The following is a 20780-nucleotide window of genomic DNA, read 5'->3' as shown; positions in this document are numbered from 1 at the left end:
AAAGCACTCAGTTTTTTTAAAAGTGTTATACAAATAAAGTTTATTATTATTGCTTATTAGATTGTAGATGGGTTGATTTGTAAGTTGATGTGTGTGAGTAATGCAGTTTCTCTCTCTCTCTCTCTCTCTCTCTCTCTCTCTCTCTCTCTCTCTCTCTCGCGCAGCCTCAAACCATGGGTACCAAACCCAGAACCAAATCTTGTAAGTCAATAGGAGACTTATTGCACCAATGCATACTGATGTTTTTAAAGTGATAATTAGCAAACCTGGTCATATTTCCTGATCAAATTAATTATTGTTTCAGTCATCCGCCCAGTGCTGGATCAGCCATCTGTGAAGAAGACAGACCCAGTGGCCAAGTAAGTAACGAGCTCTGTAAAAGTTACTGAGCAGCTTTGATCAAACTGCTTCGATCAAACTTTGATGAATCTCTTACTTCAAGATAAACTTTAGTGATATCCATGGGAAAGAATAACATAGAAAACAACACAACAAACATAACATATTGAAGATATAGCATTTCCATCGCGCTAATGCAGGGTTCATATTGGCTTGAAAGTATCGTATTTTCTGAGTAAGTTGATTATGTGGTTCTGTTGTGTCTGAAGGTACTTTCAGTATAAGAAATACTGGGAGGAGCGCAAGGCTCCAGGGGAAGATGACAGAAGAGTCCTTCGCTGGGAGATCAAGGTATGGAAAATATCTTGCATAGAAGATTTTTAATTTGTGTTAGACTTATGGACAGACATATTGAGTCCTTTCCCACATGTTGGTGCAGATTAAGCACCAAAGTGATCATTTTGTTGGGTGCAAGCAGATTTTTCCCACTGCGCCCAGTCGCCAAGACATCGCTTGCACAGAGATGAGCGGGGGAGCGCACTAGAGGAGTGTCAGTACAAATTGGATTGGGCGGTGCAGTTTTGTTATCAAAAATGATGCTTGCATCTCCACCTATTCAGACGGCGGCGTTTTGTTCTCTTTTCAAGGCTTTAGTGGGTGAAGGCGCACACACAACACACCCTTCAAAATCACCCCTTCTTCAACCAGCAGACACGTTTACACGCACATAAAAACGTGATTATAATGCCATTAAGGCGTTGCCTATAACTCGGTAGACTATTCTGCACAACTTCCATGTTTATACAGGTCAAATCATTGTTTGCACAGGTTTTCACTTTTAGACCCTTGGCATTCTGGGACAGGAGGTTGATATCTTGCTCCTCCAATTCATCAGTTCCTACCATCAAATTCTAAAATTTAGGCTATTATGTTCTCTGCTTAGCTAAGCCTTCTTTCTGTAAAATGCAGCTTAGCTTATGGGAAATGTTTGCCGTCTAGGAAGTGACACTTATTCTATTCTTGCATTTATTGTACGTCAACAGCTTGCAATTTAAATGTAAAGTAGTTTTGCTTTAAGGTCACCTCTTGATTATAATTCATGTTAAACATGGCAAGCTGTTATTATCTTTTCATGTATTTTGCTTCCCTTTTCAGGAACGGCTGGCATACCAACTTCCACCAGTAAGTATTTGCCTACATATTGTACTTAAAGCTGCACATGGCAAGTTTTTCAGCCTAAATCACACAGTGGGGCTGCAAGAGAGAAGAGCGTCCCATCCCTACTAATTGAAACCCTGTAGATTCGCCCTATTTGTCCAAATTAAACTCTGGTGTTGGTATGGTCACTGGCAGGAAATCGAAAATTAAGAGTGAAATCCCAAACTGCCTCCTAAACAGCAGTGAGCGAGCATGCTATCCAGGGAAAGCTGGACTCTTCCACCTGACCACACACTCAGAAGAAGACATTTAATTTACTGCTGTCACATTACATGACATCTGGGTGTTGAAGGTTTTAAAATTCAAAGTTACCTCTCTCTGCTATTTGGGGCCACCAACAAGCAACCCTGCCTAGTGCAGCTTTAAAAACCCATACAAGTGGATGTATTAGAATGCAGTTGATAGTAACTGATACTAAGACTTGTTTATTCTTTGTTCATTGTGCCAACAGAAGACAAGCACTCCGCCCTCCGGTGGCAGGTGAATGATTTAGCCGACGGTCTCCTGCCATCCTGACGCAGTCATGCTATCAGGGAATAAAATTTTCTGTCAATGCAGCAGGTTTTTCCTCATTTGGTTTCCAGAGTGGTAAACCCCATAAGATCAGTGTAGATTCACAGAGAGGGGAGGGGCGGTGTTATAGTGCAGTGACATTGTGTGTGTGTTTGAGATGATGAAAACATACAGGATCTATCCAAACCTTTGTAAAAACAAACGTCACATGTGTTTGTAATGGTGTCTGTAACTTGACACTTTTTGTCATGTGTAAAATGGTTCAATGCTCAGTTTGCTTGAACTTGACACACAACTGTTCTCACAACTGGCAAGGACCATTCATTAATCAGTAAGCCACGACAGGCCGTGATATATTGACATGAAATCACAGGTAAGTTTGTGTTGTCTGCAGCTTTTTGTGTAGTTGTTACACACTGTGTTCCAGTTTGAAGGTAAATTGGCATAATTTACATTTGTAACTCCAGCTGGCTACCTTTTTCTTTTTGGCTGGCAACTCAGTGTGCTGGTGAAAAACACTAGTAATGGATCTCATTATTTATTTATTGATTGACACATTATGAACTATTATGTTTTATATTGCAGTCAACATCACTTTTGGAGGGTAAGAGTGATAAGAGGGTAACTGTACAACAGCAAAAATGCTCTCTTCTGTACCAGGTCATTATAAGAAAGTTAAAAAACTCTAGATAGTTACTAATATGATTGATATTTATCTGGCTTAACAACTGATTTTCCTGTAATTTAGCCCTTTAGCCCTCTTCTCCCAAATGAGCATCTATGCTGCATAATGGTTCATAACACTCTTGGCTAATGTCCATTTTCTGCTTTCATTTGATGTTAAGCTCTGCTGTAAAAGAATACTACATTGTTTTATCTCTTTTATTTCAAATATTGAAAAGAGGACTTGAACTGGTCAAACCGCCAATAAACATGGACAAAAGGAGATTTTCTTTAACAATTTTTTTGTAGTTTTCCATATTTTTGGAAGACCTGGCGATCTTTAAAATCACCGTCCTTTGCTAAGATACACAGGAACCTTGTTGTTGATACTTACACATCCACCATCAGCACAGACTCTCCCCAGTGTCTGTGTCTGATGAGCTCCAGTAGGTACTGGGAGTCAGGCGTGGGGATGTTCAGGGAGTCCACAATGTAAAGGTAATCCTGGAAAATATAGCATTCACTTCAGAAAGACATCAACACTTGAGTGGGGAAACACTCGACAGATTAGTCCAATTATGATTCTAATGTACTTGAACATACTGCTGTGGCTGCCAGATTTAGCCATTGTACATTTTTTAAAGGTATTATAGCACTTAAATCATCCTGGCTTTGGAGGCGTTGCAGGACAGATGAGTCCTATGTTGTTAATGGGAAACCCTTCTGTAATTCCATATAGGGCAGCACTGTATTGGTGTGAATGACTATTAAACTTCACAGATGATTCATTTGTATACAAAAAGATAAAACAGAAAAAATACATTGTGCAGATGATGACTTATTGCTTAATTATTAGTAAGTTACTGACCACCTTACATGAGTGTTTGGCTGATATCAAGGATTGGATGTCTCACAATTTTTTCCAGCTAAACTCAGATAAAACTGAGGTTCTTATTGTTTGTCCTGAACACTTTTCCAAACAAATTCAGCAGTCCCTATAGGCTCTTTAACAAACATTTTTAAGCCTGTGTAAAAAACATTTCAATGGCATTTTTGATCCAGTGTTAAATTTTGAACATGTCAAGAAGTTGGTACACTTATGCTTTTTTCAGTTTTAACTGATTGTACCTTTGAATTTCTGTCTGTAAAGCACTCCGTTTTTTGAAAAGTGCTATACAAATAAAGTTTATTATTATTGCTTATTAGATTGTAGATGGGTTGATTTGTAAGTTGATGTGTGTGAGTAATGCAGTTTGAGATGAAAAAGCAAGGAGCTGTAAGAGCATTTCACCTAAAAATCAAAAACAACAAAAATCAAGATGTCATAAATATTATAAGCTTTTCCAGTGAACAGTCACCTCCTCTCCATATGTGATGCTGCCATGGTGAGCTTCCACTTCCTTCCTGTTTCCATGGTTTCCTGCCTCCGCCTCTGACTTCACCTTTGTGTTGCAGTGGCTCTGAAGGTGATGCTAATTCTTAGGGCAAATTTGGGGCAAAAGTTGCCAGCAAATGTTGCTGGAAATATTTTCTGACTGAAAACAATGTAGCGGTTTGAAATCTAGCCAAACTTGATCAGAGATCAAGCTTTGCTGGCAAGGTTTCAATATCAACCAATCAAATATTTGAAATGGTCCATCTGCTACTAAATAGTGTACAACTATGAAAAAATAGCTAATAATAGATTATTTTTATATAATATTTAATTTAGCAAGCTAGCCAGCTAGAGCCATACATAAGTCTATAATACATGTTATGAAATTGCAGTGGATAACCTTGATAAAATGATTCAATCTTCAATTCAAAAACATTTTCAGTAGAACAGAGGTATGGCAGCAGTCTGTTATTTCATCCATTTTCAGTCCTCCAACTGTCAAATTTGTCAGTTACTATTACCCATTGCCCTCTTTGCCCATTACCCTGTCACTCATAGTAGCCTACTCATTGCCCGTTGTCGGGAAATTTTGCCCTAAAAATGTGTAAAAAACGTGTATCATCAGCTTGAGAGACCAAAACATCTGTTATATGGAGAAAGTAGATATTCGAAAGAAGGACAATTAAAATTGCACTAAATAGCCTAATATTTTTATGGTCTCATAGGACAAAATGACCATCACACTATCTGCAGGGGGGTTGATATGGTTGTTGATCAATACCAGTGAACCAATGATTACTACTAAGATTTCTGGCTTTGAAAGCTCATTTTCCAGCCCATACTCTGTTTTGCAACAACTACACATTGTTTAGGCTATGCATTATGAAATTAATAACTAATATCTGCTCAAATATTTATATTATCATTAAAACCATTGAGACAGGAACATTGTGTGATGGTAGCAGTAGTATCTGTTCATTTTCATTTTCACTCTTCCAACTGTCAACTGTCCTGCCAACTTTGTCAGTTGCCCATTGCCCTCTTTGCCCATTGCCCAGTCGCTCATATTCATCGGTATACTTGGCATATTTTGCCAAGCTTGTATGTGTGTATCATCATCTTTACTACAACAATGAAAATAACTAATATTCCAAACACACAAGTGTAATTACTGCATTTTGACTATGGCCGTTTCCTAAGCATGTTGTTTAACGTCGGATATTCCTCGATAGTTCGCATTGTATTAATTTTCTCCCACTCTGACAACAAGCTACTGATATTCGGCCTCACATTCACGCCTTTGTTTTTACATTCTTTTGCGTTTGACAGGAGGGCTTGAAGAAAAGGAAGAAACCATTTTTAAATCTCAGTCCGACTCCCGCCGCTCTCCACTGCTCGCGACTCGTTCCCTGGCAACAGCCAATCAAGGAAACACACAGCATGAGCAAGCGCACTGAGGAGAGAGAGAGCTGCCTGTCGGCTGCAGTTTTTTTTTTTTTGTTCATGTTTTACATTAAACAGTTTTTATTATTATTCATAATTGTGTAATTCTCACTTCCATCATTGCAGTAGTACATTGAATAAATTGCGTTCATTATTGACTCATTAAGGAACATAATTAAGGGACGATACGATACAACCATCTAATATCGCTGAGTGTAGCCTTGGCAAGGTTTGGGAGCCCCCTGCTCCTACTATAAAAACTCTTTTTTTAGAGAGTCCTTTCTGCATGCAGATGTTGTTTTCCTCTTGACAAGGCCAGTTCATTCAAACCAACCAATCAGAGTGAGGGACATGCAAATCAGAGCCATTATGTCACGCCTATGTTTGACAACCCACCAATGGTTGACAAGGTAGGCGGGGCTTGGAGGACAACAGCGGAGGATTCAAACTGAATATGGCTGCGGGTAAAGATATCGATGAAAACACGCAAAATAGAAGGTAAGAATGGGTTGAATGTGGATACATAATACTTTAATGTTATTCACATTGATAACGTATCAGCCGCACTCACGGGTCAAGCTGAAGTTGTGAGATTACAAGTTCGAAAACATGTTGGTGTGGCTGACTGACAAGGATCAACTGATGCAAGGATGCAACTGTCATTAGCCGTCCACAGGCTGCAAGTGAATGTTAGCAAGCTAACGTTAGCTGGCTAGGCTAGTTACAACTTGGTGGTCAGAAATTACTTCGACAGTAAGTAAGCTAGAATGAATGTTCAACTTGCATTAGAGACGTTAGCGGAGGCTTTCTTGAGCTGGCAAAGGTATAAGCTAATTTCCTGTTAGCTAACTTTAACATTAGTTAATGATACGCTATAGGCTACGTTTTTCTCCCATGATTCTCCACATGCATACAGTACCTTTGTATGTTACATGGGACTTAGCATATAAATCCGATTCAACCTAGATACACTTTAATGTTGCTTTGCTTGTAGGCAAACACATATACCTCACAGAAAATGACTTGAGATAATTATGGTCCACTAGATTTAGATTTAGCATACACATGATCCATCAAGCAGCACTTCAACTTTTATGACTGTTTAGCCTGTACAAATCACAGGCTAACCAATCTTATTCCACAAAAACACAGTGTGGTGGGCTTAAGTGAACAGTGCAAATTAATTTTGAAAGTTGTCAGTTTATTGAAATGCCATGTATGACTTCTATATGACATGTACAAACTGTGTGTCTCTCCGCCTTAGAGGTACAGTGTGCAGCATGGTGATCAATCATGAGGAGTCACCGGGGGGCTCTCACGCTGGCCACCCGCCCATCATCTTCAACCCAGACTTTTTTGTGGAGAAGCTCCGCCATGAGAGGCCAGAGGTTTTCCTGGAGCTGGTGCTTAGTAACGTCACACGCCTCATTGACCTGCCTGGGACAGAGTTCGCCCAGCTCCTGGGAGAGGAGGGCCCAAAGACCCCCACAGGCGGAAATGGAGGAGGCTTCTTTCGTTCTTTCAACTTCCTTAAACGCAAAGGTAAGAGGTCAACCAGGTGACATCTTATAGAATTTACTATAGGCAGTTGCCCAGGTGAATGTCGTTCTCTTTCTCTCTTTGTATGAGACAGAATGGCACGTCAAACTCCATTCAGAAACCCAGTGTTTTAATGTTGCCTTACTGATCAGCAAACATACATACTAGGGTTAGACAGGCCTTTTGTGCCCATATTCAATATCTTTAAATTTCACCATGCCAAAAAAAAATAAATACAACTAGGCTATTCAGTGTTTCCCTCAGAACTGTATTCTTGTCAGGGTGAAAAAGCCTCTGAAACAGCATTTTGACCATAGGACACTCTCCATTAAAACCCATGCTACCCATCATGAAATTGTTTTGCTTGGATTTGGTTGGCTCATGGTCAGAGAGAGTGCATGGTGGTCAGCAGGGACAAAGTTTGAGAACAGGCAAAGACTGTAGGTATATAACTGAGGCATTCAAAAGTTATCACATCGGAAAGTTACCAGCCAGTGTGGTGGGTTACCCTGCCAAAAACAAATCTTCCAGCATTTGACAGTTGGAGGGTGGTAATTTCAGACCCTGCTTCCAGATCTCACAGTACTTGGAGAAGTCACGCTACAGCCAGCTGAGCTAATCAAATGATGGTTGAGTCTGATTGGCTGCTGCGCTACAATTTATAATAGTCTTTATTAGCCTTTATGAAGTTTAAAGGCAACCTGTCTCAGTATTCAACCATCTACTTTAGATGCAAATTTAACACTTGCCACCAAGTAGGTCCTAGTAAATTTTGACTGTTCATTTTGTCTACTAGCAATCGTTCATAGGATGTATTCTGTTCTAAAAACATATTTAGCTGGTAAAGTGACTGGCGACTTTTACAATCCATCAGCTGTTCAATCTTCTGATCAATCTTCCTGTTCTCACTGTGAACCAAGAGGAATTACAAATGCTGCATATGGCGTGGGATGACCTCAGATGGCCTCTATACAGAAGATATGGGGGTAGTGTTAGTATGCTGCTTCCAGCCCATTTTTAAATGGGACAAGTTGTTCCAAGTCAACAGCGTTTCTTGTCCTGTCTGTATGTGAGGCTATTGGACTACTGAAAGCCGCAACGGAAGGGTTATTTTTCTGGAAGAGTCCACTGGTAAATTTGAATGTATTCACTGTAATGCTTTCTGTTACCGTCACAGATAAGGGTGTTGTGTTTGGGACCCCTCTGTCAGAGGGCAGCATCGCACAGATCTACCAGCTCATTGAGTACCTCAGCAAGAGTGAGTAGTCCAGTTAAAAATCCACTGATTCTCCTGTCACAATTATTTGTAGATCCTGTACTCTGTTTGCCTTACAAAGGCAAACAGCAGTAACTACTTATTGGTGTTTCAAAGTCACCTGAAAAGGGAATTTAATGTAAACAGAAAATACACCCATAATTGCTATTACATGATATACAGCCATTTGCTGTACCAAAAATACTTAATCTTTGATAAACTTTGACACATTTTTCTGTTTTTGCTATTCACACAGTTACCGCCCTTTGGCAGAGCGTTTGTGTGGTTTAAAGTAGGATTTTCCCACTGATCTACATCAGAAACAAATGCAGCCTCACTTGTCTGTTTCAACAGTGTACCCAGAAGCCAATTTACGTCACTACTGATTGACTGACTTTATTTCAGGCCCCTTTCACGCATGCAGCTTCATAAAACTACAGCTCATTGTGGTCTCAATCTTCAGACCATTCTATACAAAAAAGTGTGATGATTAGTCAAAATTACAAGCAGTCTGTTGATTCGGCCATTACATGTAGGTATATTGTGTTCATTTTGCAAAATTGCAAGTTCTTGTAAATATTGTGGGGATTTGTTGAATATCGTTAATCATTGCAGTTGCAAAATCACAAATTCCTGGGAGGACTGGGCGAATAAATGCACCAAACTGATTTTGAATTATTAGATGTTTTGAGTGTTAATTTGTTGATCCGCTCCTACTCCGGTCCCTCCAGATCTGCATGTAGAGGGTCTGTTCCGGGTGCCGGGGAACAGCGTGAGGCAGCAGGCCCTGAAGGAGCTGCTCAACAGCGGGGCCGATGTCGACCTGGAGTCCGGGGACTTCCACCCCAACGATGTGGCCACGCTGCTCAAGACCTTCCTGGGAGAGCTGCCTGAGCCGCTGCTTACACACAGACACTTCCACGCACACCTCAAGATAGCAGGTAGGCAGGCAGACACACACCCACACACACATTCTTGTTTTTTACTTCCCTCTCTTCTGTTTTGTCTGGAGATGTCAAACTAGCGATTACTAGCGTTTTACTACAAAATGGTACATATTTATTTTTTTAATAGCTAGCTGGAATTCATCAGTTGAGATTTAAAAAATGCAGATGATTCCATGCTTGAAAGCAGAAGTGTTTTTAAGCAAGGGTCCTAGGATGACTTGTAACCTTACATGTTACGTGTTACATGTAGCATTTTACCATCAATGAATCATTACCATCTTAATTTTGAGGCGTAAACAAACAAGACTATTGCAGACAAGATTGGGAGCATCTACACTGTATTCTATAATGTCAGCCACTGGGTTGGATTTGGTGGGAAATCTTCTGGATTGCTTTATGGTCTTTCACATAGGATGCAGTTTGCTTGGCTCGAGCCACTGCAGTGCAACTCCTGACTAGATGCTTGGGGACATCCGGATAGGGTGGAAAAGTAGGCAGAGTTTTCAAGAAGTGGGGAGAACAGCCATTCCCAGCTCAATATCTTGTTAGTGTTGTGTATGTACCGTGTATATATATGTATAACATCCAAAAACATAACATCCAGTTATAGATCGCCAGTCTCCACTGCATTTTGAAACACACCTGGTGCCCACAATGCACAGTGACATACTAATGTAGTTCCCCATATCTTCGTCTTCTCTTGGTGTTTTTTAATAATTATTTTATCTTAAAGTAATGAACTTGTCACAGAACGTACATTCTTAAAATAAACTCCTGACTCCCCCAATGTATTCTGTGACTTGTGTATAGGCTTTAGGCTGTATGCCTCGAGGGCAGGCGGGGTACAAACCTCTTTTAAGAATTAAGATTTGTGGTGACGATGAAAATTCAGCCCCGCTGCTGAACAAATGTAGCAGAAACACTGAATCTGTCCATGGCTTCATCCCTCCTGCTCCCCCATCCCTCCTCCAGATATGACTCTGTTCGATGAGCAGGGCAACAAGACAGCGGTCCCCAACAAGGAGCGTCAGATCGAGGCCCTGCAGCTTCTCTTCCTGCTGTTACCCCAGGCAAACCGCTCGCTGCTCAAACTGCTGCTGGACCTGCTCTACCACACCGCCAAGCAGCAGGACAAAAACAAGATGTCCGCCTTCAACCTGGCCCTCATGTTTGCCCCACACGTCCTCTGGCCCAGACATGTAAGCCTTGTAGTCTACAACAGGGGTTCCCAGACTTTTTCATGTCAAGGAAGGACCCCCTGAATGGATGTGATTAAGCCACAGAACCCTGTTGGATAAGATTTTGTCCTGGGGACTCCCCTATCTGAGGAGATTTTTATTGTTGGATGTAATTTAGTGCAGAATTTACACTATAGGTGGAGAGAATGAAACCTCTATTAAACAGGTTTCTATAAGTCTGTAAAAAGTTTCAGAATGTCTTAAATTTAGTTATCTGAATTCAAAGAACTTGAGTATTACTGCTTTAAGTTACAGTAGAATTAACAGAGTCTTTTTCTGACCGCTGCTCTCTCCTGCTCCAGATGACAGCTGGTGATCTGAGGGACAATCTGAAGAAGCTGAACAACGGCATGGCCTTCCTCATCAAACACTCCCAGAAACTCTTCAGGGTGATTATTGACCGACCACACACACACACACACACACACACACACACACAGGACAGGACTGTAGTTAGTCAGATTCAAAAGTCCCTCATGTATGGATTATTGACACGGGTGTGTGCGCTGTGCTTTCTCCAGGCTCCAGGCTACCTGCGGGAATATGCTAGAATGCACTTCACTGGGACCAAGACTCTCCAGACCAAGGTTAGTGGGGGGGGGGGTTCACTTACAACGGTTTTATTTCAAGACACAACATTTCGGTCAAGTGACCTTCGTCAGAATAAACATTTCAGTGGGGCCTGTATATATGTTCCCCTATCTATATATATATATATATATATATATATATATATATATATATATATATATATATATACAGGCCCCATTGAAATGTTTATTCAGATACCTGACGAAGGTCACTTGACTGCAACATTGCGTCTTGAAATTGAAAGTGAAGACAGTGTGCGGGAGTCTACAGATTTTGATTTCATCTTACCCCATCTGGCACATACACACGGTTGTGCAAAGATTATCTTTTGAGAATAGTGGAGGGAGTCCACACTAGATTACACTAGATGAGGCTGCAAATTACTGTGTTTGATGTTGTGAGCTGGGTGTAAGCCTATGTTTAGGGTAGTGCAGATGACTATACAATGAGTGAGCAGACGGGGGTTCAGTGGCTTACATTTTTGGCCGTGTGACGGTCTCTAACCACCAGGCCGCCCTGCAGCTGCTTCAGTTCGAGTTGGAGAAAGAAATTGTCTAAAGGTTTGGTTCACCTGTTTGTCTGCAAATTTGAATTATGTGCATAACTCATCTTGGCATCAGGCATGGAATTGAGGTTCTTCAGTGGAAAACAGGGTTGACAGAAATATCTTGCTGTATTGGTGAAACTGTAGTGGCAAAATTATCACCACTAGTGGGCACCAGACAATATTATATTTGTCGTCCTCACTTAAATATCCAGTGAACCATTAAAGCCTGGCTTAGACTTTGTCAGATTCCAATTCATTTTAGTTTATTTACATATTGCCATGATTTTTTTTTTTCAGTAATGGAGTTTAAAACGTGAATTGCTGTTTTTGCCCCTTTTGTCATTCAGGATGATCTGGAGCTGTTGGCTGTGAGCGGCTCTCCTGCTCGGCGGGCAGGGGTGCCGTTGAAGCGGCCGGCTGCCCTGGACCCCGGCTCTCAGCAGCAGTACCAGTCACCGGCCCAACACCACACAGAGGAGGCCCTGAAGGAGCTCTTCAGACACGTCCACCACAACATGCCCGACTCCGCCAAGAAGAAGAAACTCATCCGACAGGTTCTGTTCAGGCTCTTTTTATTGCCATACAGCCAGGCTGGTGGGATTCCTCTCGGTACAAATGAAAACGTATACCTAGAAATTTAAGCGTATTCTATCGTTGCACTTCTGAATGCAAGCCTGAACTGTAAAATAGAAGTGTTACTCTCTCTTTCCTATGTCCAGTTAGCCAAGCAGACCACCTCGGGGACACCCACCAACGAGTACCGCCAGACGCCCCCGGGCCCCAGCAAGAAACACCCCCGCTCACGCTCCTTCGGTGGGCTCATCAAGGTACAGCGTTCCTGAAATGAATCTGATCATTTCCAGATCTTATGGAAGTGGACAAAGATAGTGGAGAGCGTTGAAGTGAGACTATGGAAAAAAAATTCGTCCCTATGTAACCTTGCATATTTTGCGTTGCAGACCCACCGTAACTTCCCATTTTGTATTAACTTGTAAAGAATAATCTTAAACTATAGAGCGCAGAGGCCTATTCAGTGGTCATATTTCTCTGCTACTATCAGCATACATCGGATTATCGGGACTACAGTTTGTAATGGCAACAGTTGTGTATTTGGCATGAATTAGAATGAGCCATCATTGCTAGTTTGACAGCAGCACGTGAAAGGTGCTCTAGGGAACTTTGCAAATGTCAGCAAGAGGTAACTGTTTAAAAATTTTTTTTTTAACTTTAATACCCAGAAATCCTGTAAAGTGACATCAGTAAACTGCACACAGCACGCTCATGTTTACCAACCGGCCGGTCTGTGATACTTTATACCAAAGGAAACCAAAGGGACAAGTTTTGATTTGCCACTTCCTGTGGGCTGAGAAACATTCATACTCGACACCAGAATTTTTATTTGGTCAAATATGGTGAATCTACAGCATTTTTACGTAAAAACCTTTCCATAATAATTGATTACTAATTCTAAGCTAGAGTAGCCTTCTTCATTTTATTTGCTTGTGTCTCTAACCTGATGCTCCGCTACCAGCGTAAAGCTCGTGGCGAGCAGCTGACCACAGAGAGGAGGGCCAGGCACGTCTCCCCGGATACTGCTACCACGACGACAGGAAAAGCTGGCAAAGAGAACGTTGTCCTGCAGGCGGTGAGCCATTTTCACCACACTGAGAATAATAATATCTAATGTATTTTGTTTCTGTTCCACTTTTCTAAAATTTCACTGTGTTGATTATTGACAAATGGACTCACATAGGCTGCATTGTTGTGAATGGCTTTGTATACGCCAGAGTCCAACTACAGTTTCTTTACTTTTTGGTCTCTGCTTTCTCTGGCTGCGACAATGTGTTTGACTGATAGGTTGTTGTTTTTCATCTGCCGGAAAATTAGCAGATTACCCAAAACTTGTACATGAACAACTTTTAATTTTGTTTGTGTATATACAGGTGAACAGTCCATTGAATGCTCCTGTGTTGGGGAAGGCAGGGCTGGTGGTGAAGAGCTCAGACTTGGCTCGCAGTAAGGAGAAAGCTCTGAAGGTCTCCAAGGTACAACATAGTGGGCCTCTCAACCTTCACCGAACAGCAGAAAAATCATTATCCAAACCATGCTCATACATTTAAGGTGTGCCAACCACAGTGAAAAAGTTTTAAAGATTATTTGTTTGTTGGATTTTTTTGTTTGTTTTTTTACGTTCACACTGCTCAATTGCAGGCGAACCCGGACTTGTAAACAAAAGTCACATGACTCACAAGTAGCTAATTTATTGGACAGAGTTTTGGTGACCTGTCATCCTGCGAAGTTAGACATTTTGGCAGATGGGGAGTCAAAACAAATTTGATTCCTTATCTGTCTCTTCTTCTCTGGTGTTCATAGCAGTTAAGAACACATAAAGAAATAGCTGAATATGAGCATCAGTCCAGACTTCATTTTGTTCTGCTAGGCTTTCCGGGCATGAGGAACTGCTGACTCCAATGTGAACATCTGTCTCTTTATACCCATAAACCCTTGTGTGTTGGTGGTTAACAACATCAGGCAAAGGGACTGCCGATGAAAACTAGCCTTTTGGCTAACTCGGGTACATTTACATTTGTTTGAATGTTGATTAATGTACATCGTCCCTTTTCAAATAAAAATAAATTGAAATTTCCTGCAGTTGGTTTGGATTACGTTCTCACTTCTAACGAACTGCACTGCAGTTCTCGTTTGAGGACTGAGACTCACATTTTCAGGCTCCTCGGTGCCGTTATTTGGTGCCACTTGAGTTCGAATGGCATTGTTCTCACCTGGACAAACCAACCAAACTAGAGCAGTAAACTCTCAAAAGTTCAATAAACCTCTCCAAACATGCTTGGTGTGAAGGCACCCTCAGAGTCAAATGGTTAACACCTGGCTGTTGGGTGAGGCATTTGATTGTACCTTATTATGTTATCTATATATGTTTGGGTGATTTAATTCTTTCCCAGTATCTAATGACATTGCATTTTGGATGAATGTCAGAGCTGCAAGTGATGTGAAGTATTCAAATATACTACTTGGATGTACTAATTCAAATTAGTGTTTCCTCCCGTCCGTTCCTAACTCTATCTCTCCTCCCTCCTCCCTCCATCTCTCCCCAGGACTCTCCCTCTGTCTCCAGGATGTGTTTCTCTCCTGCTCAGGAAATCTCGGTGTAGAAACCCGACTCCTCCTCCTCTTCCTCCTTTGGAACGAGACTTGGGCAGTATTATTCCTCATCTTTATCATTGTGTTGTTATCCTAGTAACTCTGTTTTAACTGTGACTAATACAGCAGCATTAGCCTTAGCCAGGCCAGCCAAGCCAAGCCAAGCCAAGCCAAGCCAATGCCAGTATTTCTGTCTTCTGTCCTCTCCTGGTCATTCTTCACGCTGTGTCACTGTTTACAAACTAGCACCAAAAACTGAACAAAATCCTCCTCTGCAGCTTTGCCTTTAGATGGCTTCAGTTTGAGGCTGGGCGATGGGTACAAAATTGATATCACGATAATCAAAAGGAATCAATTCGATATCGATATACAACGATATCTGCGGACAAAATCTCATTTCATATGATTACATTTATGTTAATTGCATTGTACAGTAGGAAAAAACGTATTTTCAGGTAATGTTTGCTAATTTTGTCAGATCTTGTTTTGTGTGAGATTTTAATTAGTATTGGCTTTTTATTATTAATTTAGACAACACAATTATGTATCACAATTATTCCATCACGGTATGATTCTATTGAAAAACATAAATATTGAATTATTGCCCAGCTCTATCTTCAACTTAACAGGACCCACAGCCACTCTGGGAATCTGTTGGACCAGATAGACTAACAAGGTGTGCAACTGCTGCAGTCACCAATGCAGATTTGATTTTATGACTGCATCGTAAAAATTTGGTTTTATTTTGAACCCACTTAATGCACCTCTGATGGCCTGGTTGTTTCTATATTATTTTGTAATCTACTTTCAGTGTCAGAGTTGCTACTTTGGGATTGTTAAGCCAAAGTTTTTAAACCTTTTTTTTCTTCTTTTTTTTTTTTTAATTAAGATTTTTTTTTTTTTTGGATGAATGCATTGTGCCACGACTGGATGCAGGAAAAAGTGTATCCAAATGACAAGAGTAACCGTGATCTATGCTTTGGTTTGGCTTGGCTTGACTGTGCCTGCTGGTGCCATTTATCACTTGAAACCTGTTTGTTTTAGCTACTATATCAGAATCTATGACCACTAGCTAGTTGAGCCTACAGTATGCTGTAGTGTAGTATATGTATATATGTTGTACAGTATGTGAGTGTTTTTTGTTTTTTGTTTTGTTTGAAACCTTCTCCTCATTGGGAGCTGTGATGTCTGGTTTTCGGTACGATTTGGGCTCAGTCACTTGCGGGTCTGGTGCTCTTTCGCAATTCTTTTATGTTTTTTTAACCCCCCCCTCCCCAGTTGTATCTGTGAATGACTTAACCGGTTCATAACATGCTGAGAATGTGTAATGGGATTCAGAAGGCTGAACTGAAGCATTTGCCTTGGATTCAGCAATTGTTCTTGTCTGACTGGTTTTAAACCGTTACTTCAGCTATGTGGTACTTAACGAGGACAACTGCAGTTACATAGTCAGTGTGTGATGTTGGCAGTGGGTATTAAAAATGTAAAGTTTGGTCCATATTAGCGAACAGTCACTACTGTCTCCCATAGATGCAAACAGGAGAAGAATTTGTCCCGCCCGTTTATCTGATGCCACGCTGATTGACAGCACAATAGTGAATATCACAGAAAAGAGGGCAATATTCAGAGTGATGTTTTGAAATGATGGCAGTACCATAATTTTAAATCTCACTAGGATGAATAAATGCAGACAAATATTGTATAAATCCATGAGATCAGTCTCGTATTGATAAGGCAATGACAGAAGTTACAGAACAGGCTGTAGTCTTAGTTGTCGAGAGGTGAAGAGAGGAGTTCATGCTCACAGATTTTGACCTGGGCCATTAGAACTGGAGGTGCTTCTTAAAATGAGCTGTATTCCCCTTTAAGAAGTGTTAGATGATGTCGACTTCACTGGGAGAACATTTGAAGAGTTTGGCTTCAAAATGTACAAGTGACATCTACTCTTACAACATGATTGACAGCATTAAAACAAATTACAGTTGTTTCTTTAAAGGATATTTAATCTAAGTTACACATTTATACTTTGATGACACTTTCACAGGCTGGATCCTCTAGATTTTATTCTTTTAGATATTGAATGATGAACTTCATGTAATTTTTTTTCTTCCAAAATGGGTATATATATAGTGCTTTGGAAATTATCTCTTCAGTTATTGAGTGATGATAATATCACATTTCTCAGTGCAGGAATGCTAATTCAGGATCAGTGATCGGGTTTCTGATTGATTCTGATGTGAAAAGCAGGACTGAGTTTCATACTGGGATCCCTGTATGTGAATCTGTCAGATATGAAATGTTACATTCCCACATTATCCCATGGGAATTCAACTTTTTTTTTTTTTTTACAATCCTTTTTAATCATTTTATTTATTTATGTTCTCTTAAACTGGACAACAGAAGGGTATTTTTTATGTGTTTTTTTTTTTTTTACAAGAGGTTGAGAAGTTTACATTGTTGATGGTTTAAATGAAAGTTGTGGAAGAATGTTTTTGTATGTATTTGCTCCAGTGGAAACAGGCAGTAATCAATGAAGTCAGGTCCTCTTTTACCCATCTCATACTGTGTGTTTGGTCACTTTTCAGATGGAAATGTATTAAGAGGCCGTGTTCACATTAAGTCATGATTCTGACAGAACGAGGAGAGGAACTGAGCGTGTTCAGAGCTCAGCCAGTGTTTCCTGTTAAAAGGGATGCTTCAGCTTCAACACATCTGTTTTGTTTCTTTTTTCAACATTATTAATGTTGAAAATTTACATATTTTGTGCGCTATCCCAAACTAGCCACACAGACGTGTTGGAAACGACATATTCTTTTTAAAAGTGTGGGTTAAAGGGGCATTCAGTTATTTTTTACTTTTATTGTCCTCGGTTGGCAACCAGCACAAATTGCAACAACATCGACAGGTTTCTGACAGCTTATGGTGGCCTGTAGCTGACATAAATAATAAAAGTCGCATTTTCACAATCGAGAGGAGTAAGCTAGCTAGAGCAGAGATCCAACAGAAACGTCTGGTGAAGAGGTAATATATCACCATGCTGAATACTGGGTTAATAACATTGCTTTGGCATTTGTTTTTGGTTTGGCTTTTTAGTCTTCGTAGCTGAAAATGTCTTGCGATTGCTTGTAGTCCCTCGCTGAGCAGTTGAAAATGCGGGGGAGGCGGGGTCATTTCCAAAACAGAGTACAGGCCGGAAAGTGAGTTTTGAAAGCCAGAAATCTCAGCGCCTGGCCAAGCAACCGTTGAATCGTTAATATTTATCAACAACCCTATCAACCCCCCAGATATATTATGGTCATTTTGTGCTATTGGACAGTAAAAATCTTACTTAATGCCCCGTTACAGAGTTGGACTCTGTGTTCTTGTGGGTTCAGGATCACGTCTCAGTTCCTCCTCCTTCACTCTTCATGACTTCATGACCGAATTGACTTTTGCTCATCTTGTTGTGTAGAAAGTTTGGATGCACCGGTAACACGTTTCCATTCCCAGTACTGAGTACTCGTGGTATTAAAATTTATTTGGAAATTTTTCTGAGACCAATACCTTATTTGTTTTTCTTTGTATCAGTCTGATATTGGGAACGGGTATCTGTGCATCCTTAATGGAAAGTGTTGTGGATGTTGTGATGATGGGTTTGTGGAAGGTGAATCTGAATAGTTTGTGAAGTGCAGACGGACGCTAAAAGACATTACCCCCTCTTGTTTCATATTATGTTTGAAGGTCTTTTTCACGGTATCTTCCCCTCCACAGAAACCTTTTTTCTTTTTTTTAGTTTTTTTTTAACATGCCTGAATTCATCTCAGTGGTTAAACAGCCTATTGTAATAGAATGGGGACTTTTTCTCTTCTTCTTTCCTCAGCCCGCTGAATCTCCTCTTCCTTTTTAATACTCAACAGACCCTACAATTCTTGATTACCAGTTTAAGTGACAACTAAATTGGATTCTGTTGTATTTATTCACATTTAATCGTCTCATATGTATTTTTACATGGGTGCTTTAAGAACAAAATGGACGTGATTCAAGGTGCATGTGTGTTTGGAACTTTTTTGCCTGATTTTGTTTTACCTTGAAGACTCTTTTCACCCAAACAGTGCATGTGATGTGAATTACTCTGTGTTTTATATTTGAAATGAAAAATGTCATTCAGAGCCTTGTTTTGTAATTTTGCCGTTGTTGCACGTCTCTTTTTCTTTTTTTCCCCTTACAGAAATGTGAGATATTTGTTACTGATCTTTAGTCTTTTGCTGTTTATGGTCACTGGTGTGTTCATCCTCTCCTGTTCGTTGTGAGAAAGACACAGACTGGCTGAAAGAGTGAAAGCTTGTCTGTCAGGGATACTAATGGAGGTTGAGTGTGACAAACCTGGACATGTTGAATTTTAGTTGCTTTAAACTTTATCTAAAAATGGTTAACTTGCACCTTATCTCTCAGTTTCAGTTAGCGGTGGTAAAAAAAAAAAAGCCATTTTATATACACTGAACAACAAATGTGTGTTTAACGGCCAACTAAAATTTACAATGTGAATCTGTCCTGCTAAGCACCGACCTCTTGCGGTGTCATGGTGAACTCATATGTGACTATTGTCTCATTGTATCTGGTTTATACTGTGGTAACCTCTCTGTCTGTTGTATTTATGTGTAAAATAAGTTAACCCTGTAAATGGATTCCTTGGCGAACCGGTCTGCTTTGGATTAAAACTTTTTTTTTTGTTTTCTACAGTGAGCCTTTGGTATTTTTCTTAACTTTTCTGTTTTTCCTGTGGTATTTTCTGTAACTTTTCAGTTGTTTCTTATATGTAGTCAAAAAACGATGTGTATTCAATCAAAGTACATAACTGAGGTGTAGCAGATTGTACTGGATATGGATTCACACCAATGCTGTGCCTCCTTATGCTCACAAGAGGGCGCTGTTGGATAATAGAGAGTTATATCCAACTGCTTAGACCTTTGTGCTGAAATGACAAGCAAATCCAGCAAAATCTAAGGTTCCGTTTTTCAGTTTCTGGACTATAAAATATGCTATAATGGTTTCCTGTACCAAAAGAAACCTCTCATGAGTCCACATATCAGTTTTCTGCAGTTAAACCATACACTGACTTTTTTAATTGTTCTTTTTTGTCACAGTTGAGTGTATTTAAGTGTGACAGTATTTTGTATGTTTTGACAGGGTTCTGGATGCAATTTACATTTCATGAAATCGGGTTTATTCTATTCCTAGCCATATATACAGATATTTATGCTTAAGAGAGTATGAGATCAGAGGCATTTAATAAGATAATCATACAAGTAAGGAAACCAAACAAAAGAGGGTAATGCTAAAATATTGCCTGTAGTGGTAAAAAGACAACAAATGATTATTTTTTTGTTGTATAGCTTGATTGACATTTACCAACATTAAATAATTATAATGTCATAATTTACTGATGCACATCAGGAATTTCTCTGTCCCCCCCCTCCAGGAAGGTCAGAGGTCAGGGTGAGTGACAGCAGCGCCCCTGGAGCTGGTAGGGATTCAGTGACACTTCAGCAGGGCGGGGGCTTGAACACGGGTCTTCTGGTTGAAGGAGGGTCTGTTTAATCCCACCGCGTTGTTTAATTCAGGGCAAAAGTGCACCAAATGCTGCAACACTGCTATTGCTATAATTGGACATCAATTAACTAAACCCTAAGCTATGGTAAAGTCCCTGCATCTAATACCATTTGCCACTGAAACCTCCAAACCTGCTTATACCAAAACACAAAATTTCTGGGGCAAAGTAGAACAATGACTGATGGCTGTCAAGCTATTATTGTTTGGTCAATATGATAAATTATTAGACTGAAGACACCCAACAATCTGCTTAGAGGTCCTAACTGGTGCCCTGATGTGATTTGTTCTTTTAAAGATTAGATGTGGTTTATTGGCAATTTTCGCTTGATCTGTGCTTTCCATTATAAACAATTCTAAAGCT

General features: G+C 40.2%; 1 protein-coding gene and 1 long non-coding RNA gene across 2 annotated transcripts; both read left to right on the top strand.

Annotated features, from left to right (window-relative positions):
* Positions 1-335: 335 nt before the first annotated feature.
* LOC139913176 (uncharacterized) lies at positions 336-2113 on the top strand. The gene is made up of 4 exons (XR_011784706.1): positions 336-359; positions 609-690; positions 1495-1521; positions 2009-2113. It is a non-coding gene; the product is annotated as an uncharacterized LOC139913176 (long non-coding RNA).
* Positions 2114-6005: 3892 nt separating this feature from the next.
* Positions 6006-15034, top strand: arhgap19 (Rho GTPase activating protein 19). The gene is made up of 12 exons (XM_071901148.2): positions 6006-6049; positions 6816-7093; positions 8268-8348; positions 9077-9286; positions 10265-10491; positions 10833-10919; positions 11052-11117; positions 12016-12222; positions 12388-12495; positions 13200-13313; positions 13612-13713; positions 14785-15034. The coding sequence occupies exons 1-12, from the start codon at positions 6006-6008 to the stop codon at positions 14839-14841; spliced, it is 1581 nt and encodes a 526-aa protein (XP_071757249.1). The 3' UTR covers positions 14842-15034.
* The last annotated feature ends 5746 nt before the right edge of the window (positions 15035-20780 follow it).

The sequence above is a fragment of the Centroberyx gerrardi genome, chromosome 3 (genome assembly GCF_048128805.1).
Source record: "Centroberyx gerrardi isolate f3 chromosome 3, fCenGer3.hap1.cur.20231027, whole genome shotgun sequence".
Classification (NCBI taxonomy): domain Eukaryota; kingdom Metazoa; phylum Chordata; class Actinopteri; order Beryciformes; family Berycidae; genus Centroberyx; species Centroberyx gerrardi.
The sequence above is the reverse complement of the archived record's forward strand: the minus strand, read 5'-3'. Positions and strand labels throughout refer to the sequence as shown.